General features: G+C 36.8%; 1 protein-coding gene across 4 annotated transcripts in view; it reads left to right on the top strand.

Annotated features, from left to right (window-relative positions):
* Positions 1-19,210, top strand: part of ATAD2B (ATPase family AAA domain containing 2B) — a 101,152-nt gene that overhangs the window by 68,010 nt on the left and 13,932 nt on the right. For 3 of the 4 annotated variants that reach the window (XM_087823387.1, XM_087823386.1, XM_087823389.1), the window contains 5 exons: positions 405-590; positions 4,904-5,039; positions 7,376-7,572; positions 10,594-10,753; positions 17,019-17,141. In XM_087823387.1, the coding sequence (XP_087679513.1) occupies positions 405-590; positions 4,904-5,039; positions 7,376-7,572; positions 10,594-10,753; positions 17,019-17,141 (802 nt within the window). The remainder of the gene's footprint in view (positions 1-404; positions 591-4,903; positions 5,040-7,375; positions 7,573-10,593; positions 10,754-17,018; positions 17,142-19,210) is intronic. The other variant, XM_087823388.1, reaches the window with a different exon arrangement.

Raw genomic sequence — 19,210 nt, 5'->3', positions numbered from 1 at the left:
TTGTTTAAAATGTTTATTTAATATGTTTAGTGATTTTTAGGCAATGTGCACAAACGTAAATTATGTCTTCCTTTTCTTTGTGCTTACTGATATCACTTTGACATAGGTGCGACATTCTTATCTTTTCATTTGCAGCATATTTTATAGATAAGTGGAGCAATTTGATACCTATATGCTACTAATATATACTGAATAGGAATAATAACATGGCAAAAAATACGTTAGGTGGAGCAGGGTAGATAGAAGCTGTATGGCTTATGCATCAGGTCTTGCACAACTTAAATATTTGGGCTGAAAATAATTACCATAACAGGCCTGACACATTTTATGTATTTGAGGCTTACTGGGTAGACTTTAGAATAATACCAATTTGAAATTTTAATTCCAGTTCTTTCCTTAATTAGATTTTTCGTGAAGCTCGAAGAACAGTACCTAGTATTGTTTACATGCCTCACATTGGTGATTGGTGGGAAGCTGTCAGTGAAACTGTGAGAGCAACTTTTCTGACTTTGCTACAAGATATACCATCATTTTCACCTATATTTTTGTTGTCTACCTCTGAAACCATGTACAGTGAACTGCCTGAAGAGGTAAGAACTGATTATTATATTGCTTTAAAATAGTTGACCTTGCCCTGGTTAGTGTGGCTAGTTGGTTGGAGCGTCGTTCCGTACCCCAAGAAGGTTCAAATACTTATCGCAGACCTAGAATAGCTTCAGTTTCCTCATCTATGAAATGTGGATAATAACAGGCTTGTTGGTGTGAGACAATATGTGCGAATCTATTTTGGAAACCACAGAGATATAAAATGTTTGGTATTATATTAGTATTATAAAGTAGGAATGTACTTGAAATTGGACAGGATGTGAAGAGATTGTCATCCTTGTGCACTGCTGGTGGGAATGTAAAATTGTGCAGACTGTTGAAAATAAATGGTATGGTGATTTTTTAAAATATTAAATAGAATTACCATGTGATCCAACAGTGCCACTCCTGGGTATATACCCCAAAGAAGTGAAAGCAGGGATTTGAACAGGTATTTGTACACCCACATTCATAGCAGCATTACTCACAATAGCCGAAAGACAGAAGCAGCAGAAGTGTTCATTGACAGATGATGGGTCAACAACGTGTGACGTGTACATGCGGTGTAACATCACTGAGCTTTAAAAGGGAAGGAAACTTTACACATGCTTCATGCATAGACCTTGGAGACATTATGCTAAGTGAAATAAGCCAGTTACAAGAGGATAAATATATGATTCTTCTTAAAGGAAGTTCCAGAGAAGTCAGATTTATAGAGAGAGTAGAACGGTGGTTGCCAGGGGCTGGCGAATGGGAGACTGTGGAGAGTTAGTGTTTAATGGGTACAGAGTTTCAGTTGGGGAGGATGACCATTCTGTAGCGAGATGGTAGCGATGGTCGCACAATGTGAATATACTTAATGCCACAGGCTGTACAATTAAGAACGGTTAAAATGTCTTATTTTATGTTATGACTATTTTACCACAATTTAATTAATTAATTAATTAATTAAAAATATATCTTTATTGATTTCAGAGAGAGGAAAGGAGAGGGAGAGAGAGAGATAGAAACATCAATGATGAGTCATTGATCGAACCCGCAACCTGGGCATGTGCCCTGACCGGGAATCGAACCCTGATCGCCTGGATCCTAGTTCGATGCTCAACTGCTGAGCCATGCCCGGCCAGGCACCACAATTAAATTTAGAAGAAAGAGTACAATTTAAAAATGAGCTAAAAATTTGAATAAACATTTCAACAGAGTGTATGTACTGTTGGGCTAATAAGCATGAAAAAGGATTTTCATTATCGTTATTTAGGAATGAGATACCACTGCATAACCACTAGAATAGTTACAATAAAAAAGATGGATAATACCAAATGTTGGCAAGGATGTAGAGAAACTGGAGTCCTTGTATACTGCTGGTAGAGTTGTAAAACATTGCCACTCTGGAAAATTTGGCAGTTCTTAAAATGTTAGACATAAATTTACTATATTACTCAGCATTTCAACTCCTAGATAACTACACAAGAGAACTATAAACATATGTGTACACGAAGAGTTTTATATGAATGTTCCTACTAGTGTTATTTATAATAGTGGAAACAACCCAAGTATTTATGAATTGGTGATTGATGAAACAAAATGTTGTATATACATATGGTGAAATACTATTCAGCAATAAATGAATCAACTACTGATACAGTCTACAGTGTGGATGAACCTCAGTATATTATGCTAAGTGAGAGAAGCTGGACATAATAGACTACTAGTTATGTGATATGCAATTTCTAGAAGAGGCAGCTCTCTAGAGACAGAAAGCAAGTCACTGGTTGTCGGGCTGGGAGCATGAATGTGTATGGGGATTGACTGCAAATGGGTATGAGGGAACGTTTTAGAGGCAATGAAAATGTTCTAAAACTAACTTGTGATGGTCGCACAACTGAATTAATTTACTAAAAATCATGGAGCTTGAAAAAGGTTTAATGAGAGATATTAGAAGGTATGGGAAAGTCAGAGAAAGCATCACCCAGAAAGCATTAGCTTGAGTGGAGAGTTAAAAAATGGTTTAGGAAAGAGTGAAATAGCATGTATAAAAACCAGTGTGAACCATTGTGAGAGCATGATTTTTTTCAGGGAATTATACAAGGCTTGTCTTCTTGCAGCATGAAGTTTGAGGCTAAGAATATCAGAAAATAAGTTGTAAAATGAAAGAAAAATAATTTAGCCTACTTATAAAATGATGGATTCTGAGATGTTTGTAATAACCTGGCAGAAATATCATGGTATTATTGTAGACTTACTCTTGGTATGTTTTGTATTCACAAAGTTTAACACAGTGTTGAAAAATATTGAGAAGGAAGAATATTTTAAACTGAAAATAAATGTTTTGCTACTTTTGAATAAAGCCTGGTACTTCTAGGGTATTGTGTTCTCTTTATTTTTTCAAAACACAGTTAATGTTAGCTTTTTCGGCTGTACCTTATCTAATGCCCCTTCACTCTTGCAGGGTCTCCCCTATGTTTCTTTACCTCTATGGTGTCATAATGCTTTCTTAGGAGACTCTTAAGATCTTGACAGCAGGAAGTAAGCATATTTTCTTCACATTTATAACTGCAGTGTCTGACCCATAATGAGTATTCAGTGGTAAATTTGCTCGCCAGAACTTTCGAAGAAAGGCCAGCAAAGCATAGGTCAAAGGGTTGGAAGGAATTGTACATGAAGGTAGTCTACAAAAAAATACTGGAAGGCTGCGAGGTGAAATTTTATAAACTTAAAGGATTTGGCTTTAGGTTGAGGTAAATAATTTCCATCCAAATTTTTAATTCCAGTGTTTATTTTTCATTGATTGTTTCTTCTCTGTCTTAGAATTTTAGAGCTGGAAAAGGCCTTTAGGGATTATATAACCTGGTCTCTATTTATTCATTTTGTGACCTTAAGATCGTTACTTAAATCTTTGCAAGCCCAAGTTTCATCTTTTTTCATCCTCACCCGAGGATATTTTCTCCATTGCTTTTCAGAGAGGGAGGAAGGGGGGGAAGGGAGAGAGAGAGAGAGAGAGAGAGAAACATGATGTGAGCGACACATCGATTGGTTGCCTTCCGTGTGTGCGTCCCCACTGGGGCCTGGGATGGAGCATGCAGTGGAGGTCCGTGACCTTGGCAGAGGCTGACCCGGACCCTTTATCTGCAGGCCTATGCTCTGCCACTGAGCCAAACCAGCTAGGGCCCAAGTTTCATCTTTTAAATGAGGGATGCTGTCATACCTCATCGTTTTAAAGATTGATTGAAATAATATTTACAAAATTCATAGTCTTCAATTCAGTAAGTGGTTAAACATACCAAATTAAATGGATTATCTAAAATTTACCATAAATGTGTGGCTACATTTGGGCTAAAATCTGATATCTTGAATTTTAATCCAGTATTTCCTTACTGTCATGGTTGGTACTTTGGTAATTTTCATATTAGTGACCTCTTCCCTTTTTAATTACACTTTACAGTTTGATGTGGGCCTGGGAACAGAATCACGAACTTGACTCATTGAGTCCATGCTTGCACATTACTGTGTGCCAGGCACTGTGGTAAGGTATAGCAAAACAGATGAATAAGAAATGGTCTGTTCTTAGGGAGTTTGGTGTCTAGAAGTGGAAAGTAGACCTTCTAGAAAAACATAAATTAAATGTGCAGACAAATGTGGATGATACAAAGAGGATTTTAAAAGCATACCTTGCAAGGGGGATGTCTGGGGTTAAAGTCTTTATAGAGCAGATGAACAAAGGAGAGGTACAGATAATCACCAGCTGGAAGGAACTGACTTAATTTTGCTTGGGAGTTTTGCATGGAAGGTGGTGTCATTGTGGAGCATTCTGTGAAGAGACTGAAGGTATAGTTTGTCTGCAGTTAAACCAGGATTCCAGAGGATGCAGTGAAATAGACTTGGTAAGGAAAGAGTCCAGGAAGGGAAGTCAGAGGAGAGGAAATGCACGGAAACAGCATAAGAAAAGGCAGTGTTGCTGGCAGCCTTCCGGCTGTCTATTGTAGATGCTAGGTAATGACTTTCCAGCTCTTATGCAAAAAGCCCTTTGAGATTATTGCCATCTGACTATTACTATCCTTTTTGCTGTTATCTTCTGACTCTTCCAGCTATAGTATAATTTATTAATGACTTGGGCAACTGAATCACCCTTCCGTTCTTGTTTAGCCTATGAGGGTGAACCTTTCAACAGTATAGCCTAGGACTAGGTTAACCCTAACCCCACACTAATCTTAAATGAAGATTGAAAATGGTACTGGAAATTGAAGAAATTGTAATTTGGTATAATATGTAAGCTTTTAGTTCTCTATATATTTAATATATTTTGTGTATGTGTTTGTAGGTTAAGTGTATCTTTAGAATACAGTATGAAGAGGTCTTGTATATTCAAAGGCCTATTGAAGAGGACAGAAGAAAATTTTTCCAAGAATTGATTCTTAATCAGGCATCAATGGCTCCACCACGAAGGAAACACACTGGTAAAGTTCCTAAAGCCTTTAGGAAAATGGGCGTGGGGGGTGGGTGGAGTTAAGAAATGCCTTTTCTTGGAGTCATTTTTTGAAAAACCATTTCTTTGTGGAAGTGAACACGGTTTTTCAGGTTCTGTTTATCTTCCGATGGACTCATGTAGATGTGACCATTGTGCTCACCTGATTTGAATAGATTGGGAAGTAAGCCTCATTGTTAAAACTTTCCTAATAGGTGATGGTTACTGAAGCATTCTCATTACTTCAATCCAGATGCTCTTGGTATATTTCACATTCTGAGGCTCAAAAAGTCCAAGAAAATAAGTCTTTGGTTCTGCTGTGTTTTAGTCACTTAAGTATTCAGGACGGGAACTGTCAGGTTGTGAAACACCAGGTGTTGTACTGATTACTTTGAGGGCAGAGTAGGTTTGATGAGCCAAGAGCTGATGAAGAACATTTGCCTTTTCTGGTTTATTTATTGATTAATTTTTCAAATATTTACTGAACACCTATTATATATTTTATGCTACCTAAGCACTTGGAAATCTCTCATGGCTTTATTTTAAATGTTAGAATTTTTTTAGATTTAGGCTCATTGCATTAAGAGGAGCCTCAAAATTTGTCAGATTTCAGTCCCCTGCTTTAACTAAGGACTGCATCTAAGTCATTCAAAGGAGAATTTCTTTTCCTAGTTTTAAAGATGTGTAAAAGATCCCTTGCGTAACCTTTCAGCCTCTTCTGGAAAATAGCAATCCTGTTTGTTAAAAAAAAAATTTAAGCCTCTTTCCCCTTGTTCTTCCATGTTCCTTGTAGGTGCTCTTGTAGGGTGTTAAATACATCTCCCATCCCTGCTGTTTGCTTTTCCACATTTGTTCTACTTCTTTGTTTTCCACTGGTTATATTACCCAACATGTTAAAATGTTATGGCCCTTTAGTGGCTTCCCTTCCACATTTTCTCAGTATTTTAAAAATGAACACCTATCGCCCGGCTGGTGTGGCTCAGTGGTTGAGCATCGACCTATGATCCAGGAGATCGAGGTTTGATTCCCAGTCAGAGAACATCCCACCCGGGTTATGGGCTTGATCCCCAGAGGGGGGGCGTGCAGGAGGCAGCTGAGCAGTGACTCTCATCATTAATGTTTCTATCTCTCTCTCCCTCTCCCTTCCTCTCTCTGAAATTAAAAATAAAAATGTATGTGTGTGTGTGTGTGTGTATAAATGAACACCTATCAAATGGCTATAGTTGTGGGTTTTCTCCCTCAGAAACCTTGGGAAATTCAATATGAAATTATGCCTTGTGATTATTGGTTGTTGCCTTCTGTATTTCTTTTATTATTATTATTATTGTTGAGAGTATTACAGATGTCCCCATTTCCCCCCTTACCCACTCCACCCATCTCTCACCCCATGCCTTCTATATTTCTAAGTAACAGTATTTAAAATACTTCATTATGAAAATGATTCATTTTAATACATATCTTGCATGCTCCTAGATATATTTTAGTCCCAGAGATCTGAATTTTCTATGCTAAAAATTAATATAATTCTTTTTCTTTTTGAGTTGCTTCTGTTGACTTTCATTATTCATCTTAGAGGCTATTTGAAATCAACAAGAATACTTAGACTTTTAATCCTCAGCTTCTGTGTGATAACAGAAAAATCTTTTAAGGAATTAGAGAACTATGATTTAAAAAGTTAATACTTTACCTTTCAAGATTTTTGGGGGTTTTTTGGGGGGCAGTAGATAGTGAATACCACATACTTTATGTGTAGCACTTTAGACTCGGTTTTCCATTTTCTCTTGGTGTTTTTGGAATTCTCTCTTCAGTTTCTACTTTATTTTGTTCCTAGCAGGTGCCATTTACTATCCCTACTATGTTGTACTAAGAACATGAAGATAGGAGACTGAAACCTGAGTTCTTTTGGGAATAGGAAGGATCAGTGAATTGCTACTTGCCCATTTCACTGTCACGAATATAAGGCAGCCCCATTTTGAGAAGCAGTTTTTAAACAAGCAAAATCAGTATACAGTAGTTCACCTGAAAATACTGATGTTGGTGTGGAGTATTTTTCATAAGTTCTATGTAAATAATATTTCAAAATCACATTATTTAAAGTTATATCATTTGCCCTTTAAAGGAGTTCTATTGTGAGTTATTTTATAAAGTAAATCTATTTCTTAACTTACTTCTAGTTTCCATTAAAATTTTTACTTGCTGGATTTGCATGGTTCACCTGTGTTTGGAATGCTCCTTTTCTTAAGAGAACACTGTGAGAGAATGCCAGAAAAGTAATTGAGGTCCTGGCCTTGCCATGTTAGAATCAACATTTTCTTCAATTTCCTTTAGGTCTTTGTGCTATGGAAGTGCTTCCTCTTGCACTGCCTTCTCCACCTCGTCAATTATCAGAATCAGAAAAAATTCGGATGGAGGACCAGGAGGAAAATACTTTAAGAGAGTTGCGGTTGTTTCTCAGGGATGTAACCAAGAGGCTGGCCACAGATAAACGCTTTAACATCTTCAGCAAACCGGTGGATATTGAAGAGGTCTTGTTTCAGTAGTGTGCAAACAGTGAAGTTGAACTGGCTAAAAGAAAAAAATATTGACATCTTTTTTTGGAAGGAAAAAAAGCAAAGGCATGGATGAATAATTACCCCTAGCCTGTAAAATTTAATCCATGTGATAACTACCAATGTCATCAGCAAATACTTGGTGACTTTTGGATGAAATTAGTGACCCGTCTGTATATGTCCTCTTGATTAGCACTGATCTTTGTGATCTCTCACTTCTCAGTTTACGAAGAGGATTAAGAGTGCTTCAGTGAGATGTCCATACGAGACTATTTTTATTCCAGGATAAACTGCTCTCAAAAATTTATTGGTATCAACCAAGCAATACCAGTTAATATTGGCCCTTCCCAGATTATGTCTACTTTATGAAAAGAGGTGGCTAAGAAACGGAAATGTGTCTTTCATATTTTAGAAATGCCTGTGACTGAGATGCTATTTGAAGTTAAGCAAATCCTGTGCAGCTAAAATTATTTTACTCTCTAAGGATTTTTTTCTGCTCCTGATGGAAAATTTCTCACTATCTATGTGCATTGTTTTGTGTCCTTGTGGGAGCATGGTTTGTGATGATGAGAAAAGAAATTTTCCATTTGGAATCTACTATAATACTGTAGGTTAATTTTTGTTTGTTTTTATTTTTTTATCCTGGGATAATATAGTGTGTGGATGAACACAATATAATCTTTACTGGCCTTCTCCTTATAGTTCAGACTCCATGTTTGAACAGTTTTGGTGTTTTAATTTTTTCTTCATCTTTTTTTAAAATTTGAATTATTAAATAATTCAAAGTTTAATGTTGTGTCCTTGTTGTGAAATCTGTACTTTTAGACCTGAGCAGATTCCTTTGGAACCATTACCTCATCTATACCTGGGAAAATGAACTAGCATTATTACTGCCACCCCCTTTCCACCCCCACCCCCTGAAATCTGAAAAAATGTTTTTCGTTTTTTGCGGGGGGGGGGGGGGGGGGGGGAGGGACTATCTATAATTTTATTTATATATTTATCTATAATAGATAGTTTTATCTATTTGACCCTTTCAGCAACCTTGCAAAGTCCTTATGTTGAGGAGCTGAGGAAAATGAGGCACTTTGGCAAGTGACATAGCCAAGACTCAAAAGTTTTTAAAACTTTAAAGCCCACACATTCTTTATGTGACGTTACAGCTACCTTTTCTTTTTCCACTGGAATGACAGGACTTGCCGGACTTGCTTTTGTAATTAATGTGTACCATTTTATATTTGTGGAGCAGTTGTTTTCCTCCTAGTGTTTTCAGATAATCTTAAAACTATCAGCCTATTTTAAAGATTGTTTTAAGTGTTTATTTTTATTTCAAATTGAGTTTGGGACTCTGACACTTAATTGATAAGGGATTGCCCCCAAGTTAGCCTCCCATGCTGGGAGTAAACAATTTTGCCTTTGCCAGGGAAAACTCTTTTTCTTTCTAACCAGAAGAGATTGTCGGATTTCAAATGCCATCCGTGATAAAGATTTTGTAAGGATGGTAGGGCAGTGGAAGGGGATAGAAAATGCTGGTCAAATGAAACTTTTATTTAAGGGCTCTGTTGTCTCTAGTTTCCTCTCTTGCTCTTCTCAGGTTCATTCTACTACTGTTTTTTTGTCTGCTTCTAAAGCTGAAAACGTAGGGATCTCTTGGAAGGATAGAGAGGGAAAAACAAGTTAGCATTTAGATAACCTAAAACACAAAAATTTCCATTCAACTAATGAATGTGAGATGTCTAAAACTTTATCAAATTCCAAAGCAGATTGCAGAGAACAGAGAAGTGTAGAAAATAAATGTTGAATTTAAAATTAAGCACAGGTAGTAATATGAATTTTTATAGTGTTTTATGGTTTATAAAACATTTCCCTCGTATACACAAGGTATGCCTAGTGCCAGAGCCAAGAATCCAGCTAATATCTTCTGAACTATTGCTTGTTCAGTATAGCTTTACTACCTCCCCCAGAAGGAGACTGACTGGCTTTCCAGCTCCTAGAGGGTGAAAAGTAAATTAAAACATGCACACACATCTACTTAAAAATTTAAAAACATTTATAAAATGTGTGTATGTGCATATATACCAATATATACATGTATATGTATGTGCATTTATATATCTGTAAGTTTTTAAAAATCAAAGCATCAGTGCCATCTGCAGCGGAGAAAACTAGCCTGTAGTTTCTTAGAACAGAAATCACTCTATCCCCAGAATACGGTCCTGTACTAATTGGACATTTCCAAGACTGCTTTTGTAATAGACCTGATTACTTGATTTGAGATTTGCATTGGGGAAGGCAATAGATTTGTAAGTTGGTAGAGCTTTCTTATTGGTCAAGTGATATAAAACATATAATTTATTGGGCACATCGTGACTTAATATCTTCTATTTTGGGTTATTTCCCAGAAAACCCACATGTAGAGCAAAATGTATTTTTTTGCTTGTAGATTTATTTATATTTAGAGACAAGTCCAGCAAATCTTTTACAAGACATGAAAGCAATACTTGTTTTTGTTATATAATTGAGCCAAAGTGTTTGTAATGACTCCAAAGGAGCAGAAAACACTTTCCATGAAACGATTCACCCTAAACTGAAAAGAAAGGAATTTAAAAAAAACCCAGCACATTATTTTTCTTTTCCTTTAAAAAGGTTTTTTTCTTGAGGTAACATTTATTGATGCTTATTAGTTCTTTTACCCATACATTCTCTTCTCAGGTATGTCCAAAGGATTTAAAAAAGCTGACACAATTGGTTTCATAGTTCAAGATGAGAACATTTCAGAGTTGATTTAGATATGACTTGAAACTGAAGCTTTTCATGGAAAGTATGATATCATAACTTCAGTAGCATAACTCGTTCTGTACTTTTATCCCTATCTAGTTATTCCTTAGATATGTAGATTTAATTTTTAAATAACTACATGGTTTTCTTTTGTGTCTTTATGGGTAGATATATGAAATACCATAAGTAATTTTTATTAAAATATCCTGTTTGTTTTAGGTTTCAGATTATCTTGAAGTAATAAAGGAACCAATGGATTTATCAACAGTAATAACTAAAATTGATAAGCATAATTACCTGACTGCAAAGGATTTTCTGAAAGATATTGACCTCATCTGTAGCAATGCTTTAGAGTATAATCCAGACAAGGACCCAGGAGGTAAGGATACATTGGGCCAGGCTCACTTTGGTGATTGAGAAGATAGTTTAAAGTTTAAATACTAAAAATTAATTAATCTGTTTCAGACAGATTAATTAATTTTAATGACATTATTGTAGTTAGTTCCTCTGGATGAGAAACTAATTTACTTGAATTATTAATTTATTAAATTAAATAATGTACTTAAGTTAGAAGATTTTATTATTCTATGTATTATGTTCAGGGTTTAGTGTCTTCATTTACCTCTCACTTTTTATACTTAGATTCCTATTTTGTTGAGGTAAGATGGAAAACTGATGGAGAATTTAATTAAAAATTGATTATTTAGTCAACAACATGAATTTGTGGGAACTAATTAAGTTTACATATTAAAAGGATAAGTTTACATATCAAAAGGCTCCTTTAGGTAGACATCTTTTCAGCAGATTGTGGAAAATTTTATGTGATTTTATTATTTTACTCCAAATTCCACCCTGTACTCAACTCTGTAGTCTCAACTCCTTCTGTGTCCTTTAGGGAAGACTACCAGGAACATATCTGTAGTTAAACAAGATGAATGTATTGATTCACTGTAACAAGGGGAAATACATATCATAGTGAACATTGTAGGATTTGCACTTGTGTTAGTGATTTTGGGGAGGAATTAAAGAAGAAGGGCTTTGCAGTGGATTGGATGCTTTTAGGAAGTAGGAGTAATTTTGTGATTAGATATTTTTAAGAACCTGGAAGCAAGAAGAATGGAGCAAGGCTAAAGCTGTGATGCGTAAAGCAGCAGCAGTCATTCGTTTTATCCAGAATAGGAATTTATTTGGTTATTTGGTTATAGACATCATTATGAGATGCTCTTGTTTACTGTGATCCATCATGGTCACAGAGTAATATAATTTTTGTGTATGTCCTTAATTATTTCCTTAGAATAAATTTTTTAAAGTGAAATTTTTGAATGAAAAAATATATATCTTTTCTAAGTCTTTTAATCTGTATTCTTAAAATTTTTTCATAATTTTCACCCTTCTATCAGCAGTATCACAGCAACTGTTAGCCAGTCTAGCAGTCTTGTGTGAGTGAGAGAATCTCTTTGTTCAGTGTAGATGGCATCTGCAACAGTGCCAGTTTGGGTAGTGAAGAATGGGCTGATGTCAGCTTCGCTGGATTCCCTGCTGGGCCTCTGGTGAGGGTAGAACCTGTGCAGTTGCTGTATGGTGGCTTTGAGCAGTGTGTGAGAGCACTGGGGTGCCTGCTCCCTCATCCTGTCAGGTTTTCAGGACACAGAGGTTTCTGAAGCTGTGTAGCAGGTAATGAGACCTTGGGCTTTGGATTTACACCTAGGCTTTAATCCCAGATCTGTTTCTGAGTTCTTTAACTTGATCAAGTTAAATCCTCTAAATTTTAGTTTCCTTATCTGCAAAATAGGGATAGTTATAGTACTCTTCTCATTGGGGTGGTTGTAAGGATTAAATGAGAAAATATATTAGGTTAAACTTCATGAAATCACCATTTTCATATAGTTGAACATAAATATGTTAATCCCTTAGCATAGTGCCTGGGATGTTGTAAATGTTCCATAAAGGTTAGTTCATATTTTTATTCTTGTTATCATTTTTTTTTTAAATTGGGCTTTAATTTTTATAATTTAGTTTCGTAGTGGATACTGCATACTTGTTTTAGAATGACCCTTTATACTTTGTGCTTATCCCATTCCCTGAACCGCATTTAAAATTCATTCCTGTTTTGGAATAAATCCTGGGACTGATAGTAAAAAATGAATTTGAGTGGTTAGAGAAAGCCAGTTGAGAAGATCAATCCTGGTATTTCCTCCATGTAACTTAATTACAAACCACATTGAAATAATATTGCTTTTAAGAAAGAAGCACCAGTTTCTGGTGTGTGATAACCTTTTTCTACAGAATACAGTTGTATAATCAAAGACTACAGCTCTGTTCACAGTTAGAGTTGGCATGGTACGCTTGTAACTTTACTCCTTCACTGTTTTAGATGCAAAAATTCAGAAAGCCTGATTTGGTTCTGTTCAGATTATTTCATATTTTTAGTCAAGAGGCCTTTTTTTTCCATAGCAGCAGAACCACTTGTTATGTATCAGGAAAACAACCCCAGGGTCTGTTGTGTAGCAAGTGGAAATTACATGAATGTCGTATTACTTTTACAAGCTCCCATGAGTATTTGAAAGCTTACAGTGTTCTGTTTTGCCGAATAGTTGGCCATTTGGGGGAAAAACTAGCATACACATAGAAGACAAAAGCCGACGTTTTAAGAACTGTGCATGCTACCTAAGTGTTCACCCAGATTCTCTCCCTTGAGGATGATATGGACAGAAATTAAATGTTAGCCAGAGGATTTTAATTTGTAGGTTCTAAGCGTGACCAGAGTCAGATGTTTGACCATAATTATTAGCTTAATGGATGTGATGTATAATGTTTAACTGTTTCTCATTTTTTGTCTTGTAGGGCATCCCTTCTCTAGCTCTCAAGCACATGTCATTATTTAGCTAATTTTGCTGAAATTTAAGCCCTAATCTTGCAGTCTTCTCAAAATCTTCTATTTCGTACCATTTCCTTAGGAATAAAGCTCACAGATTTGCCCTAGCTGTCGGAGCCCTTTGTGGGCTATGCTTCAGCCAAATGCATTCGTATTTTCTGTAGTATTTGTGAGTACCATGTACTGGTTACTGAACTGGCTGCTTATAGTACAAAGATGAATATGCCCGTCCTTGCCTCTTGAGATAGAGATACTCAGATCACTAAGTACATATTGAATACTTGCTGTGTGACAGACGTTATGCTATGTTATGGTATTTTTGCTAGGACTTCTGTAATGAAATATCACAAGTGACTTAAACAGCAGATACTTATTTTCTCATAGGTCTGGAGGCTAAAAGTCCAAAATCAAGGTGTCAGCAGGTTTGGTTTTTCCTGAGTCCTTTCTCCTTGGCTTGCAGATGGCTATTTTCTGGTTGTGTCCTCACATGGTCTTTTCTCTGTGTGCATGCACCCTTGGTGTATCCAAATTTCCTCCTCTTATAAGGACATAAATCAGATTGGATTAGGGCCCATTCATATTACCTTATTTTACCTTAATTACCTCTTTAAAGGCTCTATTCCAAATACAGTCACATTCTGAGGTACTGGGGTTTAGAGCTTCAGTATACGAATTTTAGGGGGACACGCACAATTTGGCCCATTACAGTCCCTGCTATCTAAAAACTCACTATTTTATAGTAATGACAAATACCTAACTATTGATAATTATAATAGAAAGATTATTAAGGTATATATAGAGAAAGAATCAAGGTGGCAGTTATGAATTTTGTCTTGAGGTGGCAGCAGGTGATTGTAATGCAGTTTCATAAGGTCTGTATTGGAAATATGTACACAGTGCGAGTGGAGCACAGAGATGAAGACCCTGCCTAGAGAGGAGCAAGATTAGGAATGGCATTCATCCTGGGCTGAAAGGAGGGGTGTGTAAGTAGGGTACCAAGTTAGAAAAGAGGGGATACAGCTGGAGAGTAGAGTGCCTGTGGAGGAATGGGGGGTAATTCACCATTCCCTATCAGCTTGAAAATAAAGCTACTTCTAAGGATGTTCATTGGGCACAAACTACAAGTGTTTCCCTCAAGATCAGGAAGAAGACAGGGATGTCCGCTTTCACCACTCTTATTCAACATAGCACTGGAAGTCGTCGCCACAGCAGTCAGACCAGGAAGAAGAAATAAAAGGCATTCCAGTTGGAAGGAAGAAGTAAAACTGTCATCATCTGCAGATGCCATGATACTGTATATAGAGAACAATATTGTCTGTGGCTGCTTTTATGCTATAAGGGCAACTTTTAGTACTTGCCAGAGACCCTATGACCTGTGAAGTCTAAGATATTTACTCTGGCCCTGTACAAAAAAACTAGACCCCTGGCCTAGACATCCCAAATGAAGGTAGAGATGATCAGATTGGATAAAAAAGCAAAGACCTCACCATATGCTGCTTAGAGAACACCCACTGTATGAGACTGACGTACTACCTGCTGTGCCAATGAGGCCCCTTTGCAAGAAGCCCACTTTAAATATAAAGCTACAAATAGGTTAAAGGAGAAGTATGAAAAAGATACAGTCTAATTCCAAGCAAAGGAAAGCTGGCATGGTTATATAAATACCAACATAGATTTCAGACCAAAGAATGTTACCTGAGATAAAGAGGGTTATTTCATAATCATCAAGTAGACATAACAGTTGCAAACATTTGTGCCTCTGATAATAGAGCTTTAAAATTCATTAAGCAAAAACTGATAGAACTGCAACGAGATATATAGAGAGAGACAATTAAAATCCAAGGTCTTTTGAAGATGTTCATTTAAGTCATGTTACTTCCCTCCTCAGATATTTTCAATGACTTTTCATTGCTCTTAGGATAAAATCTAAAAGCCTTTAAATATGATCAGATTCCTGTTTGCCTCTTGCTTATTGTGTTCTAAGCACACAGGCTATCTTTCATTTTCTTGGAATCTCTGAGATCCTTTTATTCCAGAATTTTGTCACATAGTATTTTCTGAACCTGCCCTGGTTTTTCTCTACTCTGTCAGTGGCTGCTCCAATGTATACTCAAGTCTCAGCTTAAATGCCACTGTTTCAGAGAGGCTTTTCCTGACCTGCCCAATCTCAGTTGGCACCCACACCAATACCCTGTAGGTTTTTATCATAGCTCTTATTCAGGGGTTTTGGAGTGGGGAGTGGGGGAGGTGTTTATATGTGTATCTGAGAAATTATTTGGTTAATACCTCTTTTCCTGTACTAGTCCAAAAAGCTCCTGGAAAGTGGAGACATGTCTGTTTTGTTCACCACTGTGTAGCTGTCACCTGACTCAGTTCCTGGTGCAGTTGACAATATTTATTGAAGGAATGTTTAGAGAAAATGTATTGAAAGAAATACACCAGTGGTTGCCTTTTAAAAAATATATATACATATTTATTGATTTCGGAGAGAGAAGGAGAGGGGGGAGAGAGAGGGAAACATCAATGATGAGAGAGTCATTGATTGGCTGCTTCCTACATGGCCCCTGCTGGGGATCGAGCCCACAACCCTGGGCATGTTCCCTGACTGGGAATCAAACCTCGATCTCCTGTATCATAGGTCAGTGCTCAACTGCTGAGCCACGCTGGCCAGGCCAATGGTTGCCTTTTGAGTACGGCATGTTTGTTGTAATATTTCCACAATGAACTGTGAATTTCTTTTTTCTTTTTTTTTTTAAATATATCTTTATTGATTTCAGAGAGAGGAAAGGAGAGGGAGAGAGAGAGAGAAACATCAATGATGAGAGAGTCAATAATCGGCTGCAGCCCTCAACCTGGGCATGTGCCCTGACTAGGAATCGAACCCTGATTGCTTGGATCCTAGGTTGATGCTCAGCTGCTGAGCCGCACCTGGCTGTGCTGAATTTCTAATAAGAAAAATCAAATGTCTGTATTTTTATACTTTTGTTTTTATTATGGATGAAAAGGCAGGTGTTATTTTGAGATTTTGGGTTCTAGTTTTTGCCTTTGCTATTTACTTGGCTTTTAATATCTCTGAGCTACTCAGCTCTAGGGGGCACTGTTTACATTGTATTGTTTATGAATGAGGATTTCTGAATTAGTGTAAAACTGACAACCTTCTTTTAATATCAATTTTAGGTATAGTCTACTTAGAAGGGAGTATGTACTTCTCTCCTGGATCTACCTATAATTTTTATACCATCTTGCATTCTTTAGCTTAAAGTGTCTTGTTACATTTGTCTGTTTCTATCATGGTTTTTAAAGGTCACCCTTACTTAGGATTATTATATTCTTCAGCACAGGTTTGACCAGTTTTCACTTATGGAGAAAATTATGTAAGAATTTCTGAATTCTCAGGATCCATCTGTGGGAACCCAGGTGCTAGGCATATGGCAAATACCCTAAATCTTTTTAAAATTTTTATTGAAAATCATACGTTTTTGTTATCAGATATGTAAAATAAAGCCTTATATCTTTGAGGTAATGACTTGTTAAGTAGACTTAGTACTTTGAAGTTCTAAAAGTAGAGTTTTCAGAGAATTATCAACTTGATTGAATAGCTTATTATATCGATTTTTTACTCATCACTAAAATGAACTTCTCACCTAGAAATGCTTTTTACACTGTTTTTTAAAATGTTTGTATTCCTTTACTTTTTTTAAAAAAAATGCCCTTAATTAATGTTACTTAATTTGTACATATGATAAATGTATATCAACTTTTTTAACAGATAAAATAATTAGGCACAGGGCTTGTACCCTGAAGGACACTGCACATGCCATCATTGCAGCTGAGCTGGATCCAGAATTTAATAAACTTTGTGAAGAAATTAAGGAAGCAAGAATAAAAAGAGGTAAGTTATAGAAATGAACTTGCTACTAAAGACCAAGAGTCATTGAATGGTGTATCTTTAGGGTTCCTGGTATTGTGAAAAGTATGTATTTTGAGGCACAGTTTTCACTTAATTTCTGATATGATATGTGTCATGCAAATTCCCAAAGATATTTAAAAACTTTACTTCCTGTGAAAGTTTTGTGTGACAGTGCAAATTGCTGAAATAAAGTGCTTTGTACTGAAATTTCTTTTGCAGGAATTTATCTTTGTTAATTATTGATTTCTATTCTTAATGGACTTAGAGAGCCTTTCGTATCTGAAGAGGGTTTGTTTTCATGAGTTTACACCCAATACTGGTACTTTTTGCCTTATTGAAGTTTATGGGCAATTTTGTTAATATAAATACAGACTTTGGTTTGTTCATTCACTAAGACATCCTGCCCTGGAGGAGCTCACACTTCAGCAGGAGAGAGTGAGATATAAAAACGGTCAAGTACAGTGTGGTGTATGCACTTGTTGAAGTGTGTTTATAGTGCAGGGCAGAGACCTCCCGGTAGGGGACCCAGTGTTTTGATCAGAGTTTGGGGAAGGAAATAGTGTTGTCTCTAGTGGAGTAAGGAAAAGTGTCAGTGACAGAGAAGGAAGAGGTATTTGTAAGCACAACAAACAGTAGCATCTATATAGGCACAGAGATTTGAAATCCCCTGGTACATTAGAAGAACTGCAAACTGTTTGGTATTGCTAAAGATGTACAGAGTGGTAAGAAATAGGGCTCAAGCCCAGCTGGGCGTGGCTCAGTAGTTAAGCATTGACCTAGGATCCAGGCGATCAGGGTTCGATTTCCGGTCAGGGCACATGCCCGGGTTGTGGGCTGCAGCCAATCAATGACTCTCTCATCATTGATGTTTCTATCTTTCTCCCTCTCCTCTCCTCTCTCTGAAATCAATAAAGATATATTTAAAAAAAGAAAAGAAATAGAGCTCAAGAGGTGAGCTGGGTCCAGGACACTGAAATACTGATGAAGCTTATCTTCTACTTCTGTAGAATGCCTTTCCCGGCCACCTAATTAGGCTCTGGTCACCATAGCACTTGGCATTTTAGTGTTTTTGTTGTCTCTCCCTTATTTAGTGCTGTGAATGTCTTGTTCATAGCTCTACTGCAGTCCCTAGAACTGTGTCTAGTGTACAGCAGGTTTTCAATAAATACTTGAATGAGGTGATGCCATGCTAAGGAGCTTAACATTATCCTATAGACCAGTGTTTTAAATGGTGTGCCTGTTACCACATCAGCTTAGTCCTAGTGAATTAGATTCTCAGAGAGCAGTAAGGCTGAGAACTCTGCACTTGAACAAACTATTCAAGAGGTTTCTTTATACACTAAAGTTTGAAAACCATTGCCATAGTCAGTAGGAGTCATTGAAGTATTTTAAGTGACAGAATGAATTGGTAAGTTGCTTTGGTGGCAGGAAATAGCAAGGTCTCAGTGTGGAGGGTAGGAAGATGAGAGGCCAGTTAAAAAGCTGTTGGAGCCAGTTTAGAAAACAGTTTGGCAGTTCTAAAAAGTTAAACATAACATTTACCATATGATCCAGTGATTCTACTCCTAGGAATCCACTTGAGCAGTGAAAACATATGCCATGTAAAGACTTGTACATGAATGTTCATAGCATTATTCACAACAGCTGAAATCTGGAAACAGCCCAGATGTCTGTCAGCTGGTGAGTGGGTTAACAGGATAGGGTATGTCACACAGTGGCATACTGCTCGGCCATGTAAAGGAGCAGAGTACTGGTACCTGCTACAATATAGGTGAACTTCAGAAACGTTCATTAAGTGAAAGAGTCCAGTCAGAAAAGACCACATATTGTATGATTCCATTTATATGAAATGCTCACAAAAAGGCAAGCCTGTAGAGACAAAAAGTGGATTAGTGGTGCCTGGGATACTGAGCTAAAATTGGGTTGCTGTGGTAATTGCACAGTGCTGTAAATTTACTACAGATCATTTACATGTGCGCTTGAAATGAGTGATTTTTATGTTATTTAGGTTGTACCTTAATAAAACTGTTGGGGGGAAAAGCTGTTGGAGT

The sequence above is a fragment of the Miniopterus natalensis genome, chromosome 13, assembly GCF_054644295.1.
Source record: "Miniopterus natalensis isolate mMinNat1 chromosome 13, mMinNat1.hap1, whole genome shotgun sequence".
Taxonomy (NCBI): Eukaryota; Metazoa; Chordata; class Mammalia; order Chiroptera; family Miniopteridae; genus Miniopterus; species Miniopterus natalensis.
Note: the sequence above shows the minus strand (reverse complement) of the source record. Positions and strands in the feature narration are given on the sequence as shown.